General features: G+C 46.8%; 3 protein-coding genes across 4 annotated transcripts; 2 read left to right on the top strand and 1 right to left on the bottom strand.

Moving 5' to 3' along the window:
- Positions 1-307: 307 nt before the first annotated feature.
- Positions 308-6,210, top strand: LOC135806243 (transcription factor E2F8-like). The gene is made up of 3 exons (XM_065320404.1): positions 308-2,057; positions 3,743-4,037; positions 4,601-6,210. The coding sequence occupies exons 1-3, from the start codon at positions 438-440 to the stop codon at positions 5,272-5,274; spliced, it is 2,589 nt and encodes an 862-aa protein (XP_065176476.1). The 5' UTR covers positions 308-437; the 3' UTR covers positions 5,275-6,210.
- Positions 6,211-6,992: 782 nt separating this feature from the next.
- Positions 6,993-10,805, bottom strand: LOC135806244 (mitogen-activated protein kinase kinase kinase 3-like). Its single transcript, XM_065320405.1, has 2 exons — positions 8,354-10,805; positions 6,993-7,817 (listed from the first exon to the last, which is right to left on the bottom strand). Exons 1-2 carry the CDS (start codon positions 10,409-10,411, stop codon positions 7,536-7,538), a joined length of 2,340 nt encoding a protein of 779 aa, XP_065176477.1. The 5' UTR covers positions 10,412-10,805; the 3' UTR covers positions 6,993-7,535.
- Positions 10,806-14,746: 3,941 nt separating this feature from the next.
- On the top strand, positions 14,747-20,178 carry LOC135806241 (uncharacterized). Of its 2 annotated transcripts, XM_065320400.1 has the most exons (6): positions 14,747-16,602; positions 16,879-17,415; positions 17,606-17,908; positions 18,104-18,751; positions 18,830-19,054; positions 19,203-20,178. In XM_065320400.1, the coding sequence occupies exons 1-6, from the start codon at positions 16,069-16,071 to the stop codon at positions 19,989-19,991; spliced, it is 3,036 nt and encodes a 1,011-aa protein (XP_065176472.1). In that variant the 5' UTR covers positions 14,747-16,068; the 3' UTR covers positions 19,992-20,178. The 2 variants fall into 2 exon arrangements, with proteins under 2 accessions (XP_065176472.1, XP_065176473.1); XM_065320401.1 differs by lacking the exon at positions 18,830-19,054 and having other exon boundaries at positions 14,748-16,602.
- The last annotated feature ends 5,303 nt before the right edge of the window (positions 20,179-25,481 follow it).

Here is a 25,481-nt window from a genome sequence, read left to right as displayed (position 1 = left end):
GTCCAACAAGCGAAAACGTATCCTTTGTGATGTCCTTGACCAACACTGTAAGCGGCGATTTGTCCCTCCGAGAGTGCAACGTTGCAACGGCACTTGTGATTTTGAGTTTTGGCTCACGGACTATCCCGGCGCGGCATCCTCACTCTGCTGCATTTCCCTGATCGGGCGCGCCCGAAGTGCAGTAGATTCGCGCCGTCAGAAATGTGTTTCCATGGTCACAACATGAAACAAGAAATCTCCAAAGGGAAAAAATGGCGCGAGATGCAAACTGCGCCAGCCGTAGTCGCGGGATTTCTGCTGCACATGTTGCTTTCCTGAAGGCTGAAGTGCTTTGCTGGCATTCTCGTGTTCTTCACTTTCTGCGATATCTATGGCAATGATTATGTAGGGACGTTTCCAGATCTAGTCCGTGGTAGTATACTGCGATATTATCAGTAATGATGGAGCAAGTTAGATCAGAGCTGCCATTTGTACCCCCTGGTGGTGATGGTAGCATAGACCTTGAAGAAGCTGGAGCCAGAGTGCTTAGTTCCCTCTTCGTATATCCAGAAGAGAAGCCCAACGAGGTCACCACACTTCCAGCGGAATGGACAGCATGTCTTCAGGATGACCAATGTGGTTCTTTAACTGTAGCCAAGACGAGTACACCATCAACACCAGTAAAATCTCCCGCTGGTTCTGCTGCGCAGCCAGCTACTCCTACCTCAAACTTGAAGCTTTTGGTCCAGGCTGTCAGCCCCGATTTGAGGGAAAGAGCAGCTGCCCGAGAAGTAGAGCTAAAGCGGCCAATTCGAGCTATGGAAGAATATCAGGAGAAGCCTGCTGGGTTCTTTGGGCGCAAATCCAAGTCACTGGGCTTGTTATGCAATCGCTTTTTGGAACGATTTGATAAACCAGAGATGAGCGGTGAACAAATTTGTCTTGACAGAGTAGCTGAAGATTTATCTGTGGAACGGCGCAGAATTTATGATATTATTAACGTTCTGGAGAGTGTGGAGATGGTCAGCCGCCTTGCCAAAAACAAATATCGCTGGAATGGCCGCAGTGGCTTGCAGACCACCCTTGCAAAGTTACACGCGCTCGCTGAGAAAGAAAGTGCACCATCAACACCAGGGTTGTCAAGCCCAGCAAACCGTGACAAGTCTCTCGGTGTGCTGAGTCAACGCTTTCTCATGCTGTTTCTGACGTCTGATACCAAGACTGTGTGCTTGGAAGACGCAGCACTTACCCTCATTGATGGCCACCAGGCTGATGCAGCTAAGTGCAAAACAAAAGTGCGTCGTTTGTATGACATCGCCAACATTCTCACCAGCCTCAATCTCATCCAGAAGGTACACGTATCATCAAACAACGGAAAGAAATCTGCCTTTTTGTGGGTTGGTCCTGACATTTCCTCAGCAGACTACCACTATGAACGGAGTCACTCCCAGGAAAGCTTGGAATCTACACCGACCGCAGCTGAACCCGTTGCTGGCAAGCGTCGTCGCACGCTCTCGAAGCATTCGCTTGTTGATAACATGACTGCAGTACACTCCCCGGATGGCACCATTCTCTTGAGCACACCGACTGCACAGCCTTCGACGCCCCAGCAACCGGCATCGGCCGGTTTAGTTACGCTGAAGATGCGCCGCTGTCACAGTTTTGACAGTCAGAAGATCTTGCCGGAGTTGCCGCACAAGTATGCCCGCTTTCCACAAGCACCGATTAAAGCACTCACAGCCGGCATATCGCTTGACAGTAGTTTCTATTCACGACTGTTGCCGAATGCAGCTGTCGTTCCATCACCACTGGTGCCAATAATGACCAGCTCAGCTTCTTCATCACTGGACGAGCCACCAATTGTTATACCTGGCGTTGTAAATGAGGAAGAGCTGCACCCGTCTATGCTCATGTCCCCGCCGGGGTCACCGCGTCCTGCCATGGATCAACAGACAACACTGCCATCTGCAGTGGCAGCTAATAGCACTGGGCCGCATTGTTCTAGTTCCAATTTCTTCTCCCCGCCACCGGAAAGTCAGCTGGCAGGCTGGGACAAGATGTGTGCGGGTGAAACGGCTGTAAGTAGAAGTAGTAAAGCCAGAAAATGTAGAAATCTTTATATAGTTGATTATGTGCATCTGGTAAATTTCTAGCATGTTCGTTCATTGCCACCCGACAGTGCTTGGGTGGGTTTGCCAGTTATGAGCAGTTCGACATATCAGCCATTGGCCTCAGAGCGGTAGAGGGAGATTCTCTATATGATTGTATTTGTAGAGTTTTGGAGTGACGCGCGTACATTGGACGCGTTTGATTTACACACAATTCTATCCACTCTAGAATTCTGTATGGTGCATGCACCATTCGATTGCACGAATCTCACCAGAATTAGCGGGAACTAAATCCGTCAATTCTACCAGCAGCAGAGATTGCTGCTAAACGGTGGTCCGACTCGGAAACCAGAAGCTGTCTTCATGGTTTCAAGCGCTAGCACTGATTTCTTATCGATCCTACGTATTATTATCTCTATTACAAGTGCAGTGTCTTGTAATGGTGCAGTCTCTATTATTGTAAGCGCACTCGAAAGGCGCTTCGGACAAGCACAGCGCTTATTATTAGTTATAATGGAGACCTATACGGATCATTCGCATACGTGTTTTACGTCACGTGGCACTAGTATCACTTGCATACTTCCCAGTAGGTTGAGAACCTCGAGAGAACGTGAACTATCAACAATGTCGGTCTCTTCTTCTTGCAACTTGTGGTGAAGTGTTGAATCGATGTTGCCCAGTTTGAATGTACGAGAGCATACGTGATCGCTTTCCATGATTTTTGTCTAGTGCGGCACGAGCAGAAGGCGTGATCAATTTCAGTTGTTTGTTTCCATGGCCGTAATCCATTCATTCTGGTAATTTCAAGAATTGAAACCTGGGTGCATACTGTGTACTATACACGCAGAAATATTCGTCTGGAATTTAATTTCGTCTTTTTCGTCCAACGAGCTGTTGGACTAAAATAAATGCCGGACTAATATTGATTTGTCCAGCTTTTCAATACACTCTTATGATCCATGGACGAAATTTACAACCGGACGAACTCCCTTTCTTTGGAGTTGGACGAAATTATTGACCGACGAAATTTTCTGCTTATACAGTAATCGAAACATGTCCATTGCAGCCTGAGGGGGGGGGGGGGGGGGGCATTAGCAGGTGCAGCCAGTTGTACATTTGTGAGTATCATTGTACACACTGCATGATCTGGTGGATAGCCTGTACTATCGACTGACTGGTGTGAATGTGATGCGTGCGAGGACCGAGGTGGTCTTGGAAACCTTGCAGCTTCTTCTACCAAGTACCCATTCTCAAAGCTTTGTAGACTGAGTCTAGACCAATTCTCAAAGCTTTGTAGACTGAGTCTAGACCAATTCTCAAAGCTTTGTAGACTGAGTCTAGACCAATTCTCAAAGCTTTGTAGACTGAGTCTCGACCAATTCTCAAAGCTTTGTAGACTGAGTCTAGACCAATTCTCAAAGCTTTGTAGACTGAGTCTAGACCAATTCTCAAAGCTTTGTAGACTGAGTCTAGACCAATTCTCAAAGCTTTGTAGACTGAGTCTAGACCAATTCTTGTGCACAGGACTACACAGTCAGTTAGAACTTGGAGCTGGACGCTTGGGCAATGATATCTTATTGGCATTGACAACCTGAGCAGCCTGATGAGAGCTGCTGTGCTGATTGGTTTTCCTTCGTTTCATGTTTCACTTGCAGGTTGTCACTTCACCGGCATGCGAAACACATGTACCTATCTCAGCTGCTTCCTTGGAGCCACCAGCAAAAGCACCGTTGCACATGGTGACCATCATATCTGAGATCAATTCTGAGGCACCGCGACCGGCCAAGAAGCCAGTGGCTTGTGGAAGTTTGGTTAGTGATGTGTGCCGCATGCTGCCCCGTGCCTCCAGTGCTTCGGCTGTTGTGCCTTCAGCACCGTGTTCCGTGACGGCTGTGAGTGCCAGTATTCCTAGAGCGAGTGTGTCAACTTCACAGATATCCACTGACCGGGGTGAGTGACATCAGGTTCTTTTTACTTTTTACCCTATCTTCTTCATGTCGAACATGACGCAAGCGACTGATTACGCCGTCCTGAACCCATGTGGCATGGCGAGTTGTACACTCTGCCGTCATGCTCTTTCTTGCTGGAACTGATATTGGATTGCTTTTGTGTAACAAATTGCAACAAATTATGCCTGAAGGCTAGCCGCATACACAATGGTTAAAATATATTCCATGATGTGTATAAAGAGGCAAGAAACAAAGTGCTTTAGATAGAAGGCAAATGTATTACTGTAAAACCGGGAATTTTCGGTGGTGTAATGTTTTCGGTATTACCCAAAATCATTGGTTCAGTAGCGCGAAAGTTTTGGTGAACCAGTTTTCCAGATCCAAAATGCATTTTGCACCCTGTGTGGTATGGCATTGTTGAATTCTAGTTCGCGTTTTATTTTAGGTAAAAATTATCTGTACCAAAGGTACCGAAATTTTCCAGTTTTACAGTAGATAAGAACTTTTGAATTGTCATGGAAAACACAGTATGCATGACTTTTTTACTGTGGTCTGTTCTTGCAGAGAATATGGCTCCAGCTGAGAGACCTGCACCTATCTCCTCGCCAAAGCTGATGGTTTATTACGAAATGCACAGACAGCCTCGCATTGCACCTGCATTACTTCCTGCCCGAGCATCCACGGCTGCATCCGAATGCTCTCAAGTGACACGAAAGTGTCCAGTATCGCAGCACATCTTCACAGCGGCCAATGATACCCCATCATTGTTGGCCTTGCAACCTCAACTGGCTGCTTCTCAGAATGCTCTCACTACTGCCACAAGCGTACTACCATCGGCAGTATCGCTTTCAAGTGCAGCTTGCAATGCTGCTGCCGCACCTATAGGTAACCTAGTTGCCAAGCCCGTCGTGTCTAGGTTTCCTTCTCCCCTAGTGCAGCGACCAGCCCAGGAGCGCAAGCCCGCTGTATCAGCTCTGGCATTGAAGTCGCATCCACTGCAAGAGAGCCAGCTAGCCAATATCCAACATGTTGAATCCAGTTTGCTTGCAAAGCCACTGGTGCAGAAGGCAACAGCAGTAGCAGCAGCAACAGCAGTATCCATGGCTTCTTTCCCGTCAAGTAGCAATGGTAGCAGTAAGTCGGTTCAGTCTATATCCCCCGTGATATCTCCGTGTGAGAACCCCTTGCAATCCATAGTTACTAATTCTGTTCGGCCCAAACAATGTATCCGACTCTAGCCGCTGGCGGCTGGTTCACTCTTGTGACGGTACTCCGGGCTGGAAGGTCTCAAGACTTAGCATTTCATTTTCATTTCCTTTAAATTGTAGCATTTAGAGTTGCTGTCTCGGTATTGAGACCCAGTGGCTTCACAGATAGAAAGATTTCTTTTCTTTAACTTTAACCTCATGGATATACTACATTTCATTTCTGGCATGGTAGCAACATTTTTTGAAGTTAGCACACAGAGGTAATTTTTTGTCAGTGGCTCATGCTGCCTGACCGCACGGCCAATGGCCTATAACGGACTTTGACCTTGTAAAAACATCGTGAAATACCCCCTCCCTCTCTCCCCCCACCACCACACCACAATTTCTGCTCGATGCCCCCCCCCCTGTGTATTTACATTTCCCCACCCTCCGCACCCATCCAGCTCTTTTTCGTCACATAGGTTGCAAATTGTCAGGGAAAACGTCTGGCTGGCTCACTCGCTGTTGCAGCGCTTTCCTCTTTTCTGTCTCTGTGCTCGTGGATACTGTTGTTGCTGCAAGTCTGTTGCTGCTGCTCTTCAATGCTGCTGCCTGCCGCGCACCAATATTGTACATGCTCAGTCTAGTGGCTGTTGTCTCTTACTGCTGCTGCTGCTGCACATACTTTAAAAAATCTTCTTCCTCTTTGCTGAAATGCGGAGGGAATCATGTATCTTCCATACTCATTTTGCGCCCCTCCATATTTTTCTTCTACTTACTTTACTTTGTCACATTGTGTGTGCCTCGTTTCTTTTTCGTTGACGTATTCTGCTTTCCGAATGCTGCTTGTAGATATTACGTCCAATGTACATTGCATCTGAGCCCGCCATGCTACTCTTCAAGCTACGTAAAACATGTAAATAGCTCTTTGCCTTGGCATTGACATTGATTTACTTCCACTACTGCAAATGTCTTTACTGTCTACTACTGCGAGAATGTGTTCTGGTCTGTGGCCTAGGCATTGGTGTTTACACTGTGCTCACACTGTGTTCTGGTCTGTGGCCTAGGCATTGGTGTTTACACTGTGCTCACACTGTGTTCTGGTCTGTGGCCTAGGCATTGGTGTTTACACTGTGCTCACACTGTGTTCTGGTCTGTGGCCTAGGCATTGGTGTTTACACTGTGCTCACACTGTGTTCTGGTCTGTAGTCTGGCAGTCAGCTTGTGGCTACACAATGCACATGGCCGTATGTAAATGTAAAAAAAATGATAGGAGCGCTTTTCTGCGGTGTACATCTAGATACATGTACGTCTGTAGCAACTAAACTTGCAGTCTGCAAGTAACAGTTACCGTATACGCGTAGGGCATGTTTATTGAAAACAAAGTACATCGATCATTTACACGAAACAAAACTTTTTTTCGTTTTGCAAAATATTGCATCAATCTATTCTAGTTGTCACTTTTGTCAATTTGCACTCAACACATGCACGGTGAATGACTCCCGCACAAGACTACAAAATACGTGTTCTTCTCGTGTAAACAGGCCCTACTGAGGGGATGGTACCAGTCCACACGTGTCTCAGTTGAATAGTAGTGCATGAGTAAAGCAATACCATGATGGTGCACAGACTGTCGGTCACCGTGCACTACATGTATACACCAGAGTTCGGCTTTGGAGAGAGATAACGGACTAATCCTGTGCAGTACACACCAAGCTTACAAGATAAGAGCTCAGCTGTACAAGTGCCAGGCAGTAAGTGAACCTTCGTCAGCATAGGTGCAAGCTTCCTTCTTTTTTCTCTCTTTTTGGGGCACTTGTGCTACAATCACACCATCACAAAATAGGATTCTGAGAAGTGGGCAAAATAAAATAACTCAGACTGTTTCGTCATTCCATCACCGAGACAATCGAGATAAGAAACCTAACTCTGACCTTTTTCCGCAATGAAATATATCAAATAGATGGACTCTGTGTCAAGTTGTTGACGATTGAAGTCAACACAAATTGTGGGCGTACCGTTGTTGCACACATGCGTGCATAAGACAAACAGCTACTAGCAGGGTGGGCAGCATGCAATCTGTTCAAGTAGCGCTAGGACGTAATCAACTTGGTTCAGAAGGACACAATGGCATGGAGAATACATTGTACTCCAGTACAGGTATCAAGGAGCGCTTGTCCAGTGGTCCTTCATCTTCATTCCCGCACTGCTGGCATGCTGGTGGTGGCACAGGCGCTACAAACCGGAATGCCCAGGAAGCCGATACCTTGAGGCAGATTATCCACGGCTCCATCAAGGCATTATTCACTGAGCTAGCTAGTTGCTGCCAGTGAGGCAATGAATTCAGTCTTGAGCAGCTGAGCAGCGCTGGCACGCCGCTCTGGTGTGCGCTGGAATGTGTACTCCATAAACCTGGTGCACGCCACCGATACACTCTGTGGCAGGTCCGGGCCTGACTGGCACGTTCCAATGCGGAACAGAGCAGCCATGGGCTCTAGGTCACCCCACGGTGGTTTGCCGGTGATCATTTCAATAACGGTGCAGCCCAGGCTCCAGATGTCTGCAGTTTCATTGTACCCATTGCCATTCAGCACCTAGCCAACACAAACCAGAGAACACAAATCAGAACATTACAGCTCCTTCTTGCTCGCATTCCGAGGCTTTTTCGTTTAGCCTTGGATTGCAGAAGCATGATGTATACTTGATTAGTAGCTGCTTCAGCTTTAGCTAGGAAATCAATGGTGTCAAGAACATTACGAGCGCATACATCTCACTACAAGCCGTGCAAAGTAGGTAAAGGAACACTAGCCAAGGTCAACACACTGCATGTCATCAACACCTGAGCCAGGAAGACATGCATGCATTGATCCGGCCATCAATGTTGCATTAAAAAATTAAAATACTCGTAGCATAACCCCCCCCCCCCCCCCCCCCCACACACACACATACCTACGCACACATGTTGCACATTCACACTTTCCCCCCGGCCCCCGTCATCAGTCCAGTCACGTCTCCTGTTGCCACAACAACTATTTGAGTGCATGACTAGCACAGTGCAATCTGCAAAAAGAGAAATCAATAAAACACTCTGGACCAAAGTTAAAGAGTGCCCGTGTGACAGTTGACTTACCTCTGGACTCATCCAGTACGGTGTACCGTGTACAGATTTCAGACATGACATGCTTTTGATGGTCTGCAGGCTGCGCGACGCACCAAAGTCAGCTAGCTTCACGTTACCGTGCAGGTCGCGTAGAATGTTCGCACCCTTGACATCGCGGTGTATGATTCTCTGGCTGTGCAGGTAGTGCAGACCTTCCAGCACCTGGAGTGTGTACTTGCGCGTCAGCCTCTCAGTCAGCGGCCCATTCTCCTTGAGATAAGCATGGATGGAGCCACCGGCCATGTACTCCATCATGATAGACAGAATGCCACCGCCGCTATGAACGCCCACGTAGGACACAATGCGATCATGCAACAGCTTCTTCAGTAGTTCAATCTCCGCCTGCAGGATCGCTACCTCCTTGCGCATCTCAGAGCCGAGGTTGCCGACGTCGACTTGTTTGACGGCCAGCTCTCGACCCGTGTCGATATCATGGCATAGGTACACTGTCCCAAACGCTCCGCTGCCCAGCTGGCGACCTCGCTTCCATCGATCCGGCATGCCGCCTTCAGGATTATGATCAGCGGATACCTTGAGCGAGTGTACAGAGTCGTGGTCTCGCTCACCACTGTTAGCACTGGTGGATGATGTTGTGGACGTCAGGCTGTCAATGCCCGTCGCAGAATGGGTCAGAGGTGAAACTGAGATTTCAGCTTTACTGGGAGAAGTCCTGTGCTCAACTGTCAGGTCAACACCCGGTGGTGCATGTAGCTGTCGATCTAATCGAGGGCTGCCAGTTGTTACTGAAGCATGCCGGGGCAGTATGTCCTCACTGCCTATACTCAGGTTATCTACATCTCTTGCCACAGCGCCAACACTACCTGTTTCTTCGCCAACCCAGTGGTCATGAGCCGGGTGCACCGCGTATATCTTCTTCTGACCATGCCGTTCGCTGCCTTGATCTGCGGCATCGTCTGTCTCGGGGATGAATTCTCCTCCGCCCTCAAACACCGACGGGCTGTTGGACTCTTGTCGCACAAACTTGCCGGTTGGAAGCAGCATGCTCCCAGGTGGTGGACCCGTATCATGGTACGGTGCTGCTCTTCCATACGTCCCTGGTGCTGGACCATCATCACGAATGTTGGAGCTTGCCGCACCCTGTAAGTCAATATGCTGCATGAGGTGCTCTTCGACCAGCATCGGTGGCAGTTGCAGTGAGTTGTATTCATGGAAGTCTGAGGTTGGCTCAAAACTGGACACTGTGCGGCTTGGTTCCGATATAGCTTTGGTTAGTTTAGGCTTGCGGTCAAGGTCAGTCGGTACAAGAGGTTGCCGAGTATACGTGCGCGGTGACGAGCTCAAATTCGACCGACACTTGCTAACAGGTCGGCCGTGCGGATCATACACGCTGTGTGGCGGCGGATCAAGTGCAATCTGAATTCGTATACAGCTGGCATCGAACGGCAGACTGGCCTCCATGGCCGAAATGTCGTCCTGGTTGCGAATAGCGTACGGTGGTGCCCCGCCGGAGTCACGCATGTAGTACAGAGTCGGCAATGGCCTGTCTCGTAGCTGCTGGAATGTAGACTGGGCTTTGTTGCAGAAGTCTATCCAGCTGAGGGGTCGACTGACCAGCACACTGCGCATCTCACCACCACCGCCACTGCCTCCGCTACCACTGGCGCTATCCGCCAGAATGAACTTGACTCTGAATGGCATGTGGCCTGCCGTCGCTTTGCTGCTGACACTTGCTGCTCCATTGTGACGATTCAACTGCCCTGAGCCAGTAGGAGTGGCAGTACCAACACTCGCAGAAGTAGGAGCTGCACTCGACGCACTCGCAGTGCTGCTGCTACCCACACTGCCTCTACGCGGCTGACCTATTCCCAGGCCCAACGCCACTCCTGTTGAACCATGGTTAGAATAACTGTGTACACTCGAAGGTGCGAACGGCTCAGAAATCGGTCGTCCATGGTCCTGTCCTCGACCGCTACCCGATCTACCGCTGCGAAATAATGGCGGAGTGTTTCCAGATGGCAACTCGGGCGCGAAATCGTAGCCTTCTTCGCCAAGTCTGAAGTTTGCCATCAGAAGTAACCGACTCACGTCACGACAACTGGGAGATCCAGTCCGCCACAAGCTACTGCTGGGGATTCTGCAGTCAGCAGCGATCACACATACTCATCCCCGTGGATTCAATCGACACAACAAACGCATATGCACACACGATCAGAGACAGTTTACGATTCAACAAGACCGGGCGTTGAGCTCTGAGTCCATCTCTCTCGGCATGCTACTGTCAGCTAGCGAGCGACAGCATGCGTTGCCAACACCATCAACAGCTACCTACTCTAACTAAACTCCCTCACCATACCGTCCAGCTGGTCAGATTTCGTCGCGCAAACAGACCAAACCGTGACTGAGCAATGCGATTCGCGATTCGCGTGAAGCAGAAGCTTCAAAATCAAAGGACTACAATCATGTAGGGGATGTGAAAAGAACCCCGGGCAGGGCACTGCCGGCGCTGTGCTAGCCTATGCTGAGTGTGTTCATGGTGTTCATGCACTGCTGGCTGGTAGATCTACATGGTAGCTGTAGACAAGTACGTCGTCTGTGTGTAGATCTACAATAACCATGATAACACTAACCATGCTACTGCAACAGACTACATCGTACATGACCACGATGACTGTACTGCACTGCCACTGGTCTGCAGCCTGTAGCCCAGTGTAGGCTGCAGGGAGCAGTGAGGACTCTTTTACTTTTTAGTGCGCACTGGCCTCCTGACCCTGTCGATGTCATGTCATGTCCGGGACTCCGCCACTCCGGGAGTCTTCACTCCGCTTCCACAGTGGTCGCAGCTCGGCCTCCAACCAACCCATGCAAACCAAGGCTTCCAAGCCCTTGTCACTTGTGTTGCCCTCGCGTTCATTGAACCCCCAAGTATTAGTTAGTTAGTGAAACAGCCAACATGACACTACAAACCAGGGCCAGTACACTCGCACAGTACTGTGTACAGTAGTGTGTACAGTAATGTACAGTACTGACACTGTATGTAGTGTGTACAGCTTTGACGTGAGTGCGATGACCATGATAACTATCAGGGGCGTGCTCGGCCCCCCAACTAGGGGGGTGCACGGGAGCCGAGGGGAGCCCCCCCCGACAATTTTCTGCAATTTGTTTGCAACCTTTCTTGAATTTTAGAGCATATTTGCATACATTACAATTGCAAATACCCAGATTGAAAATTTTTGGGGGTGCACGTGCCCCCCCCCCGTGCCCATCGCCGAGCACGCGCCTGACTATAACAAGTATAAGCATGCGTTGACTTTCGTCCGGATTCTTCCATTCATTTTTCCGTACAATCAAGTCGGCGGAATAGCGCGAGCTCCGGTGTGGGGAGCAAACCCTTTCTTACAAATCATGGATTTTTTAAAATAAAGTTACAGTAGTTCTTTGACCACAAACCAGGGCCTAGGCCTAAGGAGTAATATACCATGTACATGTACATGTATACCATTATGGTATTTTTACTCCTCCCTGCTACAAAAGAGTGTGGTGATGTACATGTAGATCTACAGACTACAGTCAGACTCAGTACATGTACATGCCATTCCAGAATCCCCATGATTGTATATGATGATTGTATATGTATATGATTGTACAAATCAGTCAATGTACAGTAGGTATCGTGGGTGCTTGAAAAACGACTTTCTATTCTTTTTTCCGATATTTCTTACACACGATAAATCAAGTGTGGTATATCACATGCATGTGCGCAGGGGCAGGAAGATCATCGTAGATCTACATGCAACGCAGTACTTCTGTGCATGTGGCTGGTCATAGTCCCATACTCGCCATAGGCTTACCATGATTGTGGCTATGCAAAATGAGTAACATGACCACAACAGTTGAATGAAGTGACGACGCAACGAGAGTCAGATCAGAACGGAATTGGACAGATGTTATTACTACAGGCGATACACTTTGTACTAATCTGGCATGTTTCGCTACACAAAGTCCATTCTTAGGACCGATATATTCTACTATGGGATAAAATTGCTTGTAAGAATAAAAAATTTTAATGTGCACTTGAAATCCATGTTATGATTATGAAAACATGAGAGTTCATTCTTGTTGGCAGTACATGTATATTCTTTTACACGACCACGCTATAACCGATACGCACTGTACATGTACATGTATCTCGAGTCTGTACTCTAGACCCTAAAATCTACATACATGACGTAGCATGACAGTAGCGCATTACAAAACTTCCGAGCACTGGGCCCTGACTAGGGCCGATAATGAGTGTGTGGAAGACCGTGCCCGGTTGGATGTCGCTGCCAATGGTTTGTGGGGCAGTCGTTTTGAGCGTACACTTATTGATATACGGGTTTTTAATCCTCACTCACGCTCAAATCGATCTGCACCACATACTATTGTGTATCAGCGACATGAAAAAGAAAAGAGAAGGCACTATGAGGAGCGGGTGAGGCAGGTTGAGCAAGCCTCCTTTGTTCCGGCGGTCATGTCAGCCAGTGGCGGAATGGGTCCGGCATCAACAGCACTGTACAAACGAATTGCTCATCTGTTGGCGGAGAAGAGGGGTGAGCATTACTCTCATGTTATGGCATTTGTTAGATGCAGGATTTCCTTCAGCCTTCTGAAATCCTGTATCATGTGCATTCGCGGTTGTAGGCGTTTAAATTTTGGTTTGAAATTTGCACCCTCCTGCGGAGCCCACGCTGCTTTGGCAGTGGCGGAGGCTCGCTTGCCGACGTAACCGTCGGAGATCATCATGAACAATGGACTGACTAATTATTCACTTGTCCTGTCTTTATTAATAACATGTTATTGAATGCATGATCTGATCTACAAAAAAAAAAAATAAATAAAAAAAAAAAATAATGAGTATTATCAAGAGTAGATAAACAAGAGTGTGCAACTCCAGCTATGGGGTCTGCGATAGGCATAGCCCGATTTTGCTAGCAATTCTGCTAGCAAAATATCGAAGAATTTTGGAAGGGAATTTGCTGGCAAAATGGAGCAAAATATCGGTGTGTTGGCTGGGAATTGGGAGATTTTACACATATACGGTGCACATGACTCATTTCGGCACAGTTTTACCAACACGTGACTCACTTTTTCTCATTTTTGCCAACACGTAACCCACTTTCGGTCAGTTTTCTCACACGTGACACAAATTTTGGAGCAAAAAGGGAGCAAAATATCGAGTGGCCTGGCAAAATGAAAGCAAAATATCGACGATGAGCCAGCAAAATTTTGCGGCAAAATATCGAACCTTCCCTGGCAAAATCGGGCTTTGCCTAGTCTGCGACGGCAGAACTTCACATCACGTGATGAACCCGTGCACTCTAGTGCATGATAGATACTGGGTTGTACCAAGAGTACATGAAAACCAGAGTGTGCAGCTCGGATGGGTTGCTGTCACGGCGAAATTCCGTGATTACATCATTTTAGTGATGTAGTGCGTACAAGCAGGATTCAAGCAGGTCTCTTTCTGCACAACTGCAGCTCAGTTGTACGCACTACGCCATTTCCCGCCTCGGATATCTGGGCCAAATATGATGTAATCACGGAATTTCGCCGTGACAGACACCCATAGCAGAAAAGGCCCCAAGCTGCACACTCTGGTTTTCATGTACTCTTGGTTGTACGCAGCCCAGCTTTGGGTACAACTCTCTTGTGGTCACTTTGCACTGTTTGCCAGCATAACCTTTTGAACCATGTCACGTGATGTGAAGTTCTGCCGTCGCAGCACAGCATAGAGGTTGTGCAGGCAGTTGCACACTCTTGTTTATCTACTCTTGGTATGGGGCTGTTAAGTGTGACGTCACGGCTCCTTCGATACGCATAGCAACGGAGAGCACTGGGGACAAACAAAAGTCGCGTCCTCTGGATGGAACCAGATGTCAAGGGCAACAGCATCTAAATGACTGGAGAGACAGTTGTTTTTCTTTGCTTTTTCTTCAAGCGATTGTTGTCGCTCTTTACTCCTTGTTCTTTCCTCTACAAAACTCCTGTAGTCGTCGAGTGCCTTCATGTTGGCTGTGAAATTGGCTGCCCACAGTAAAACTCCGTGTTTGAGAGTGCTTTGAAGATGTTTCGCGTCCTGATGGATCAAAGTATGAGCGCTCCTTGTGGATTCGATTATATATAGGTGAGTTGTTCAAGAAATCAGTGTCTTCTTTCTGTCTCTGCCCTCACGCTGGCACAATATCAGCCTCTATATCCATGACAGCTCGTAGCTCCCGTAAACTGCATGACTTAGATATATTTTCGCCCTCCGTGGTGAGTAGGAATGGACGAGCGGGTTCTGGGCCAGGGGGCGCCCGGGTCCCAAAAAATGGGGTATTATTGAAAAATGGGGTACTAATAGTACCCCATTTTTGCGGTGAAAATTATTTTTGGCCCGGTTTTTTTGCGGATAAAAATATGAGCCAGGGGGTGCCCCTACCTCAAAAAAAGGGGGTATTATTGAAAATATGTATTGGGGTGTTATGCTCTACCCTAAACAATAAGGTAATATGGTGTCATGATTTGGAATTCTACATGTATCATTAATTTTGATTTTTAGGGTGTGGGTAATATGTCCTACCCTACATCATAATATTGCATTCCGATGTCTAAAATATTACTATTTCAAATGTCAATGTTATCTCACTTTTTCCAATTTTATATTAATCAGAACTCATAGTTTTGCAGTATTTTGACTTGTAATTTCAATTTTTCGGATCATTTTCTAGCTTTCCTCTCGTATAATTCTTTTCGACATACAACAATTCTTTCTCGAACTTTTAGCTGCTGGAATACCGGATTCATCTTGACCTCAGATGCACAGATCATGCATCCATGCATTGACGTCACAGTACATCATTGCAGCACTGATTTCACTGTGAAGTGTGGAACATGGGTCAATGCGCGATAAAAGGATGAACGTGATTTCAGCGGGAAGTGCGCTAATTGGTCACATGTTTTCAGCGGGAAGTGCGGTAAGTGGTTAATTGTTTCCAGCGGGAGATGAGTGGATTGGTTAATTGAAAAACAACCAGTTATTCCGAATTCAACTATTACGAAAACCCTATAAAAATAGATCCTCGGTACCTTGTCAAGCCATTGTGTGGTTGTCCGCCACCACCCCTGCTCAGGATGGAACCCCTTCGGAAGAAACCTCGTCAGTCTTTTGATGTAGTGAGATCATCTGATCTGTTGCAATTCTTTAGTTATTGTCCTGATCAAGAGTTTGCAGATGTACTAAAGTTTTTCTCTCATGTTCTACCGTCGCTGGAGCTGCTTCTTGAAGAGAATATTGAGCAATGGGGTCAGTACAAGTGTTCTTTGGTAGTTCAGGTGGTGATGCAGAAGCTGAATCCTGCTACAGGACAAATGGTTTCCAACACATTCTTCTTCCGATCGAGTACAACGCTGGTGCTCAACACCATGGAGCTGAGGGATCTTCTCAGTAGGATGATTGCTCAGATCAACGCTCGTCTTGATGATTTCGTTCGTCATGGATCAGGTTGGGTAGTTGAACGGATTTCCTGTTTACACATCGAAATGTCACGCTACTGTGTACTTGGAGGAAGTTCGTACATCCCCTTGCCACCGGAGTTGAAGTCGAAGAAGGCCATTGTTAACGTGCAGAACACTGACAACAAGTGTTTACTGTAAGTATAGCAGTGGGGTTTCAGTGTGGTGATACGGTGTATGGATTGAACTGTATGCCGCCTGTCCATGTCTTATGTCATCCGTACTTTAGATGGTCAATACTGGCTGCTAAATTTTCGGCAGACAAGTCTCATCCATGTCGTCAATCGTCGTACGCAGAACATGCGGATACTGTGGATGTGAGCGGCATCGAGTTTCCAGCAAAACTGGAAGACATACCAGTCATCGAAAGACTGAACGACGGTCTTTACATCAACGTCTTCGGATATGAAGAGAAAGTCATATATCCGTTAAGAATTTCTCAGCATCCGCAGACCGCCATCAATGTATTGCTCATCCAAGACGAACGCAATGACGTGGAGGTGCAGCACTGGGTGTGGATAAAATCATTCAGTCGTCTTGTTGCTACTGGAGCACGTCGAGCACATTTCGTCTGCTTCAGATGTCTCTCAACACACGTCACGGAGAAGGCATTGAATAATCATATGATGTACTGCAGTGAACATCCTGAAGCCACGGTGAAGATGCCAAAGGCTGGCGATAGAGTGATGTTCAGGAATGTGAACAAGCAGCTTCAAGCCCCATTTGTAAGTAGAACATTTAATCAAGGTGAACACACTGTGGTCTGTTTTTTTTTTTTTTTTTTTTTTTTTTTTTTTTTTTCTTTTCTTTTCTTTTTTTTTTTTTCTTTTCTTTTCTTTCCTGCACATGTTTCTTGACTCTGATTGTTCACCTTTCTGCTGTTTTACTCGGTGTTGTCTCTGCAGCTATTCCTAATTCTCTATCTGTCTTTTCCGCTGTTTTACTCGGTGTTGTCCCTGCTGCTATTCCTACTTCTCTCTCTCTCTCTCTCTCAAATGCAGGTGATCTATGCCGATTGTGAGGCCTTCATAGAACCTCTGTCCGCTGTCAAGAAAATCGGTCATTCGACATTCCAAAAGAACAAGCATGTAGCCTGTTCCTGTTCGTACATTGTAGTACGATCTGATGGCGTCGTCACGAACCGTTTCTTCTACCGTGGAGAAGATTCTATGTTCTGTTTTCTGCTGTCACTTGAGCAAGAGGAGGAGACTATCCGTGATGAGCTTCTAGCATGTAATGCTGGTCAAATGATCATTTCAGAAAGTCAGCAACGTGAATTTGAAACGGTAGTCTCCTGTTGGATCTGTGGTGAAGCGTTGGGTAGCGATCGTGTACGTGACCACTGTCACATCACCGGTGCTTACCGTGGTGCAGCACACAACCATTGTAACCTGAACATGCGGATTGAGCCGTTCAAGATCAAGATTCCTGTGATCTTTCATAACTTGAAGGGATACGATTCTCATCACATCATATCTGCCATTGGGAGAACATCCACTGATGAGATTACGTATGTGAACGAGAAAGGACAAGAACGGGTACGTTACATATGCGTGGTGTGTGTGTGTGTGTGTGTGTGTGTGTGTGTGTGCGTGTGCGTGGATCATGATGTTTTTCTAAGAAGGAAGATCATTACTATGTTGGTACTCATATTCACGTTTATATGATTGATATTCATCTTTACAGCTGCACCTTAAAACTGTGTCTCCTCTTTTTCTTTCTTCTCAGACCAAGCGTCTCGGTGCTATCAAAGTGATTCCCATCAACAGTGAAAAATATGTCACATTCGGATGGAGACAGTTCCAGTTCATCGACAGCCTGGCATTCTTGAACACCTCCCTAGACCGGTTGGTTTCGGCTACACCACCAGATGCATTCGCCCTTCTATCCGCACGATTTCCAGACGAGGATGAACGCAAACTGTTGACACGAAAGGGTGTCTACCCGTATGAATATATGGGGTCGTACGACCAATTCGAAGAAACGCGTCTACCACCCAAGGATGCATTCCACTCAACGCTAACGAACACGGTGAGTAGTGTGATAGATATAGTAGATCTTTCTCTCTTTCTTTTTTCACCATCTTACTTCGAAGTACTAAAATAAGACAAAATGTGTTTGAACGCTTCCTGCAGCTTCATACTAAATAATTGATTGTGTGGGCGAACTACTAAAATAAGTTCGTTGATTTGTTTTTCTTTTTGGTGTACATTTTCTATTCCCTAGGGTATCAGTGATGAAGACTATGCCTATGCGCAAACAGTATGGACTGCGTTTGACTGTGAAGATCTAGGAGACTATCACGACCTCTACCTGGAGACTGATGTGCTGCTGTTGGCTGACGTTTTCGAAAACTTCAGAAGAACTGCTCACGCAACCTATGGATTGGATCCCGCTAATTACCTCACCTTACCGGGATTTGCCTGGGATTCGCTGCTGAAAATGACGAAGGTGTCCCTTCATCTCATTTCCGACATTGACATGTTCAACTTCATTGAGCATGGCAAAAGAGGTGGCATAAGCATGGTGTCCGCTAGACACGCCACCGCCAACAACAGATATCTATCGGAGTACAATCCAGACGAGCCGTCAAGCTTCATCCAATATTTAGATGCGAACAATCTATATGGATGGGCCATGTCTCAACCCTTGCCCGTGTCGGACTTCTGCTTTGAAGCAGTGACGGATGATCTTCTGGAGACGGTACTCGATCATCCAATGGACTCTTCGACGGGATACATGGTGGAGTGCGATTTAAGGATTCCAGATGGTGTGCATGACATGATGAATGATTATCCGTTGGCTCCTGAGAAGATGAAGGTGACACGAGATATGCTTTCTCCATATCAGACCCACATGGCAGAGAAACTAATGGTAAGTCATGGTCTATCTGGTGGATATGCTTGTATTAATCTTCTAAGGTTTGTGTATATCTATACTGTACTCTTGTAGGTGACCGGTTTGGAAGCGAAGAAACTGGTACCAAATCTACTACCGAAAGAGCACTATGTTCTGCACTACAGAAACTTGCAGCAGTATGTGTCCTTGGGTGTGGAGATTACAGATGTGCATCGTGTGCTCTCCTTCACACAACACCCATGGATGAAGCCATACATCGACACTAATACTGACCTGAGAAAGCTATCAACTTCTGATTTCGAGAAAGACTTCTATAAGGTGGGTACTCCACATCATGTGTGTGTGTGTGTGTGTATTTAGCGATAGTGTGGGATCTAGTATGTACTGGAAGTGTGAATGACCTGAAGATAACAGTTTTCTTATTGTTGTTTTTCTTGTCTTTTCTTTGTATGCCTGTTTATCGTAGTTGATGAACAATGCTGTATATGGCAAGACCATGGAAAACGTTCGAAACAGAGTAAACATCAAGCTCATTCGTGAACAGGATGAAAAACCACGTCTCCAGAAAAGCATCAACAAACCTTCGTACATCCGCAGTGTAGCCTTTGAGAACGATCTGATAGCAATCGAGTTTGCCAAGACAAAGGTGACTCTCAATAAACCCATTTATGTGGGTACAGCCATCCTCGATCTGTCGAAGCACTTGATGTATTCCTTTTACTATGAAGTTCTCCTACCCCGCTATGGACAAAATGTACGTTTGCTCTACACTGATACTGATAGTCTGATCGTACATATTCAAACGGATGATCTGTACACCGATATGTCAAACAACATAACAGCCTATGACACATCCAACTATTCACCATCCCACCACCTGTACAGCACGGTCAACAAGAAGGTGGTAGGGAAGTTCAAGGACGAACTAGGTGGCAAACCCATCAAGGAGTTCATTGGTTTGCGGAGCAAGATGTACGCATACCGCTGTGAAGACAACGACGACAATGGCAAGCGTGCCAAAGGTGTGCAGAGAAGCGTGTTGAAAAACACCATAACCGTCGATGATTATCGAACATGTCTCGTCGAGGAGTCTCAGCTGAAGAGAACAATGAATGTTCTTCGAAGTCGACGACATTGCATTCACGGAGAGGAGCTACACAAGATTGCCCTCTGTGGATTCGACAGTAAGCGTTACATTCTGGAGGATGGTATCAACACCCTGGCATTCGGACACAAGGATATTCCAAAGCACTGAGGGATTTCCACACATACTAGAGCATATGTCATATCTTCTCATGAAATACATTGTAAATACTATGCGATTCATAATATTCACGTTAATCCAAAGCATGAGCTACATTGTACATATGAAATGCTAATACTTTTTGAGATCATTCACATCCTTCTTTGTTAACCAGGTATGGAATTTTTCGTCTTGATAACCCTTCCATTTGACGAGCCGACTGTTCTTGTTGTATTTCAACACCTTATCGAATCTCAATCCTGTGTGTCTGGCATGTTGTAGCTCAGCTCCATAGAACTGTCCTTGAATGACTTCTCCCATCAGGTCTTGAACACGATAGGTGTGGGGTACAGTGGGTAGGACATCGTTTACCACGAACACTTCCTCTGTCCAGTTGGGCGTGTACCCTTTCTCGAAATGACGTTTAGCCACAGCCAAACGCACATCATCACCCACTTTGAATTTAGCTGGTGATTGCTTCGAGTGTACGTCTGCATCTTTTGGTTTTCCATCAAGAGAAGCTTTCGTGGGACTCATGCCGATACTGCGATGTTTCGAGCTGTTGTACTTGGCCATAAGCTGAGGAAGGACGTCAAGATACTGTGTCGTAGCTTTCTCCGTGAAATGGCGCCACATTCTGCCTTTCAGTGTTCTATTGAAGCGTTCCACCACCACGGCTTTTCCTTCGTTGTGGGTGCTGTACATGATGATGTTGTGATCCTTGACCCATTGCTTCATTGTTGCATTGTAGAACTCCTTGCCTTCGTCTACCCATAGTTTTTGTGGTACCCTGTTCGATGTTTTCAGGATCAGGTCGAATGCATCCCTGACAGCAGAGCCAGTTTTGGTTTTCAGGGGTACTGCCCAGGCATAGCGACTGTACAGATCGATGACGGTCAGCAGGAATTTGTAGTTCTTGTTGCTTCGGGCAAACCGTTGCATATCCACTAGATCGGCACTCCAGATGTGATCCACAGACCTGCTCTTCACCTTGCGTCTTTTGAAATGCACTCGTCTGGGTTTGTGCAATTCGTTAGCCAGTTGCGTGTGGAATGGTGTGGACTGCGACTTCTTCTTCTGTCTTCCATCATGAAGTGCTTTTTGCACTTTCGTATCCCACAAGGCTCCACCACCTCGCAAGGCACCTAAACTGAGAACCAGTTGATCGTTTTCCAGCTTTTCATCCTCATCGAAGACTCTTCGGAAAATTCGAAGTGCTTCATCCAGACCATATTTGGAAAATAGCTTTCCCATCAATATGGCATACCATCCACATACTGCTGTGCTTCTGTCTTGAACGGCTTGGGTGTTGGTGATGATCTTACAGTCTGCATAGGCTTCTTTAAAGAAATCGCACAGTGCAGGTTCAGTGTAATCTTGCTCCATAGTGTATAGACTGCGTCCGAAACTGTCAAAAACCAGGATCACGTTTTGCTCGCGACACACGGTCAACCAATGATGTCCACCTTCCGGTGCATCGTACACCGGTAGAACGTTGTCGGTGTTGACGATACAAAAGTCTCCATTGTTCAAGGGTGGTAAGAGGTCGTAACTTGTACACCCCACGAACCCTCCAACACCATTCAATCTTCCTTTGATGTCGACACTGCTGAGAGGGTAGTCCATTCTTGATCATAGCCTGAAAATTTTCGCGCACGTGATCACATTGAACGTCCACTCAGGATATCCTTGATGATACGAGTGATCCTGCTTTTATCCTTCAGAACCTCTTGAATGAATGATGCATCGTCCACCATCACCTTTTGTGCTCTGATCATGAAATGCTCGGGATGGATCAATTTTGCTTCAGTTGTTCTACCATACGTAGAAGTCATATCGTTGAGATCTTGAAACTTGAGCTGCGATCCTGGTACAGCTAGCACTAGGGTGGCTAGTTCATGAATCTTTCGTTCTGATCGAAGGAATCCATCGACATGTTTGTGGATTCCCACCGCACCCGCTATGGTTGCAAACGGGTACCTGGACATGTAGATGCGATTCGTCTCGTTGACCAGAGTAGTGTAGTCGTTCATCGTCTGCGTCTTCAGGGCATCCGCAGCCGCTTCCACCCGACTCCTGAACCTCAGTCGATCTTCATCGTAGAGTTGCAGCAGTTGTGATCGGCTTGTGAAATAGTTGCTCTTCAAAAAGGTTGCCGGTATATTTGTATGTCGGAGGAAACTGTCCAGGATTTGTAGGATCCATCGGTCAAATTCGTGGTCTTGTAATAGATTGAAAGGCACTGATGTTAAAGGTGCCTTTCTCTTCTTCCTGACATCTGCAACGGAATCGCGAACTTGATCGGTAGTGGAATCATAGTTGAGTATGTTGGATGCAATCACATTTCTCACAGACGGGTAACTGATGTGATCGGGATTGTTTTTGAAGTGGGTGTCATATAGACGCTTTACTCGCGGATCAGCTTGCAGTTCCAACAGGGTGGAGGTGCTCAAACTGTGATCTGGCACTTGGGAAAGAACTTTCTTGACGCTTTTCAAGTAGGTATTGTAGTTATTACCTCCTTTTTGCCGCATGAGTGGTGGTATACCGAGAACTTCCCACGAATTTACTCTCTTCTTGAGGATGTGTTGAGGATGTTTCGACATAAACTGCAAGGTTTGCAACCTTTTACGCTTGGGTATCGAGAAGGATCCCTTTCTGGACCCCACCCTCTGTATACTGCTCGGTAGCCCATTTGAGAATTTCACCGTAAGATGCTCCATTCTTATTCATGATTGGAATTTTTTTTCAATGTTTCGGCTAACTTTTCGGCTAACTTTTCGGCTAACTTTTCGGCTAACTTTTCGGCTAACTTTTCGGCTAACTTTTCGGCTAACTTTTCGGCTAACTTTTCGGCTAAACACGCACATCAACGAGGTTTTTATTCAAAAGTCACCTTTAATGCAGTGTCTTCGCAATACGTGTAGTACTGATTAGAAGAGCAATCAATGGTTAGGATAGGTCTGCGACACACCGCCAATAACTTCTCATACAATCTAAAGATAATGGATGACTTCGTGCACAGACCACCAAACAGAGTATTGAGATAACGCTTGATATTGCTTTTATCAGTGAAGCGAAATAGATACATAAAGTTTGCATTGATCTTCATGTCTTTAATGTTATCAAAGCTCTGAGAGAGAAAGAACACGTTCAACTTATGATGATGACTGTACATGGTGAAGAACTTGTAGAGACACTCTCTTTGACTGCCGTGCTTCAAACCCATCACTCTGATGTCATCAATGATCACATAGGTGTTAGGCTGGAGATCCATGTCTTCGATACACTCGGGCATGGTGCTGTAATGCTTGAAGGATTTGAGGCTTGGGAGACGATACTGATCGGCCGGCGTGTTGGAGATGACAACTATACGCTCAGGTTGCACGCGTTTCAGGAGCTTGATGAGAAAGTAGGATTTACCCATGTTGCTCTGTCCCAGAAACAATACGTTTTGACCCCAGGATTTCAGAGCAGGAATGATTTCCGTGAACCAATCCTTAGACTCGAACTGAAGTCCAGGAATGTGCAGCCCGTGTCGAGCAGTGGCCGTGGTCGGAACATCGTCGTTCCTTACGGGACTAGTCTTTTTCTTCCTCCCGATTTCCTGTCCAAGGAGCGAGATAAAGTCCATGATCAGATGTTGTAGGATGGACCGATGTGAGCGGAACTCATAGAAGACGGTCCTGCACTGTTAATGTTCTGTCGAATTTTTTGAGCAAATGGAGTTTCAGGACGGGTTAGGGATCTACGAGGTGCAGACAGGAACGATGAAGCTTCGTCGAGGGCACGATGTCCTAGTTTTTTGAACAAGGCCCTTCCTTGTTTCTTTATTCCTCGTGCCCTGCGGCCTTTGGAGCGAACTTGACGAGCTGGCTTCTTGGTTTTTCGAGATGCTCGTTGACGAATCTTCTTCGGTGCATGCCGACGACGACGACTTTTAGTGCGCTTCATGGCACCTGCTGAGCTTCCCTTCCTTACTCCTCTGCCGAATATTTTATCCATTACGTTGTCACCCAGTGATGCCATGGTACCCATGGCCAAGGGAGCAGCCAGATTCGTCAGGAGTGGTATGGTCTTGGCGGCTAATCCTGGTGGAATGGCTAGACCTCCTCGGTGCATGGCAGGGTTGTAAGCTGTTTTCATTTGCGCTTCCACAATGTCTCCGGACTCTCCTCTCCCCAAAAGCATGGGAAGAAGTGTCATTCCTGCCATGGCAGCCAGGGGTCCAAGTCCACCGCGTTGCATTGCATCTTGTTTTGTCGTGGGTTCCGCCATCTGCTTTTCCATCTCATCCGGTCCAGCACCGATTAGGTTTTTCCAGAAGCTCTTTTTCCAGAAGAATCCACCGTGTTGTCGACTCGATGTTTTCAAATCACCACCGTAGACACGATGTCTGGTCTCCAGGTCACCACCTTCCATGATGCCCTTTTACTACTAGGTCGGAATTAATTCATACAACTTCGGCTTTGATACCTTCATCTTTGCTCATGGTGTACAAGTACTTGTCCATGCAGAGAAGGTTGACTTTGATCGAGGCACCATTTTCGCTAGGTCTCCTCACGGGGGCGTTTGTCACGTCGCTAAATTGATAGTCGATGGACAGATTTCCTCTCGATCTTGGATTGTCTGTGGTCCGATCCAGATTCAAGTTGATAGGCACCATAAAGTAGTGATTGCAGTAATCTGCAGCGGTGATGGGGATTTGCGTTCCATACGTCTTGCCGAAAAAGTCTTGAACCAGATTGTAGCCACGCAGGTAGGAGGATTTGTTGTAATCGTAGAAGTATTGCCCTTCAGTATTACGACTCACATCCCACTGGAACTTGAGCGGGTTGTCAAAGAGCGTCTGGTCGTTGACAGTGACACGAAGTTGACTGAGATTTGCATGAATCATGGCCAGTCTGTTCGAAGAATGCGATGCTTCACCTCCAGCCAATGCTGGCTGTGTACCATGAGTCAAATCTGTGAAGAACAGGATCATCCTGCGTGGAATGTCCGCATTGTGAAGCAGTTCCAGTGTACCAGCATCATCTGAAATGCTCTTTTGTATGAGACGAGGGCACCACGTGTGGAAATAGAGTTGTTTGGGAAGGCGTACACGATCGGTGAGATTGGGTTCCATGCGATAGGTAGTGTACACAAAGTCCAATTGGAGTAGATCGATCTCAATATCACCGACGCTCAGAGCACTGTTGGCACCACCGCCTTGATCGCTAAGCATGATGTATCTGGAAAGCTCGGATTGTGGCAGATCAAAGCGAAGCTTCACCTGTGTACCCGGGGGTAACCAAGCATCGTCCTGATTGAAAAACGGTAGGAAGGGTCTCAGCTTGTACTGAAACCGTCCAACAGCTGCACGAAGTGCATTTTCCTGAACCGTGTTGGAGAAGCCTTCGTTGGTGACAAGCTCGACGGTGGGTGCACGCCTGAGTGTGAAATCATCGACGAAATCCGGTGCTTGTGCTGCATTAGCGTTTGCAGCGTTTGTTTCGAAGGCAT

This window comes from Sycon ciliatum, chromosome 1 (assembly GCF_964019385.1).
Source record: "Sycon ciliatum chromosome 1, ocSycCili1.1, whole genome shotgun sequence".
NCBI classification, from domain to species: Eukaryota; Metazoa; Porifera; class Calcarea; order Leucosolenida; family Sycettidae; genus Sycon; species Sycon ciliatum.
Note: the sequence above shows the minus strand (reverse complement) of the source record. Positions and strands in the feature narration are given on the sequence as shown.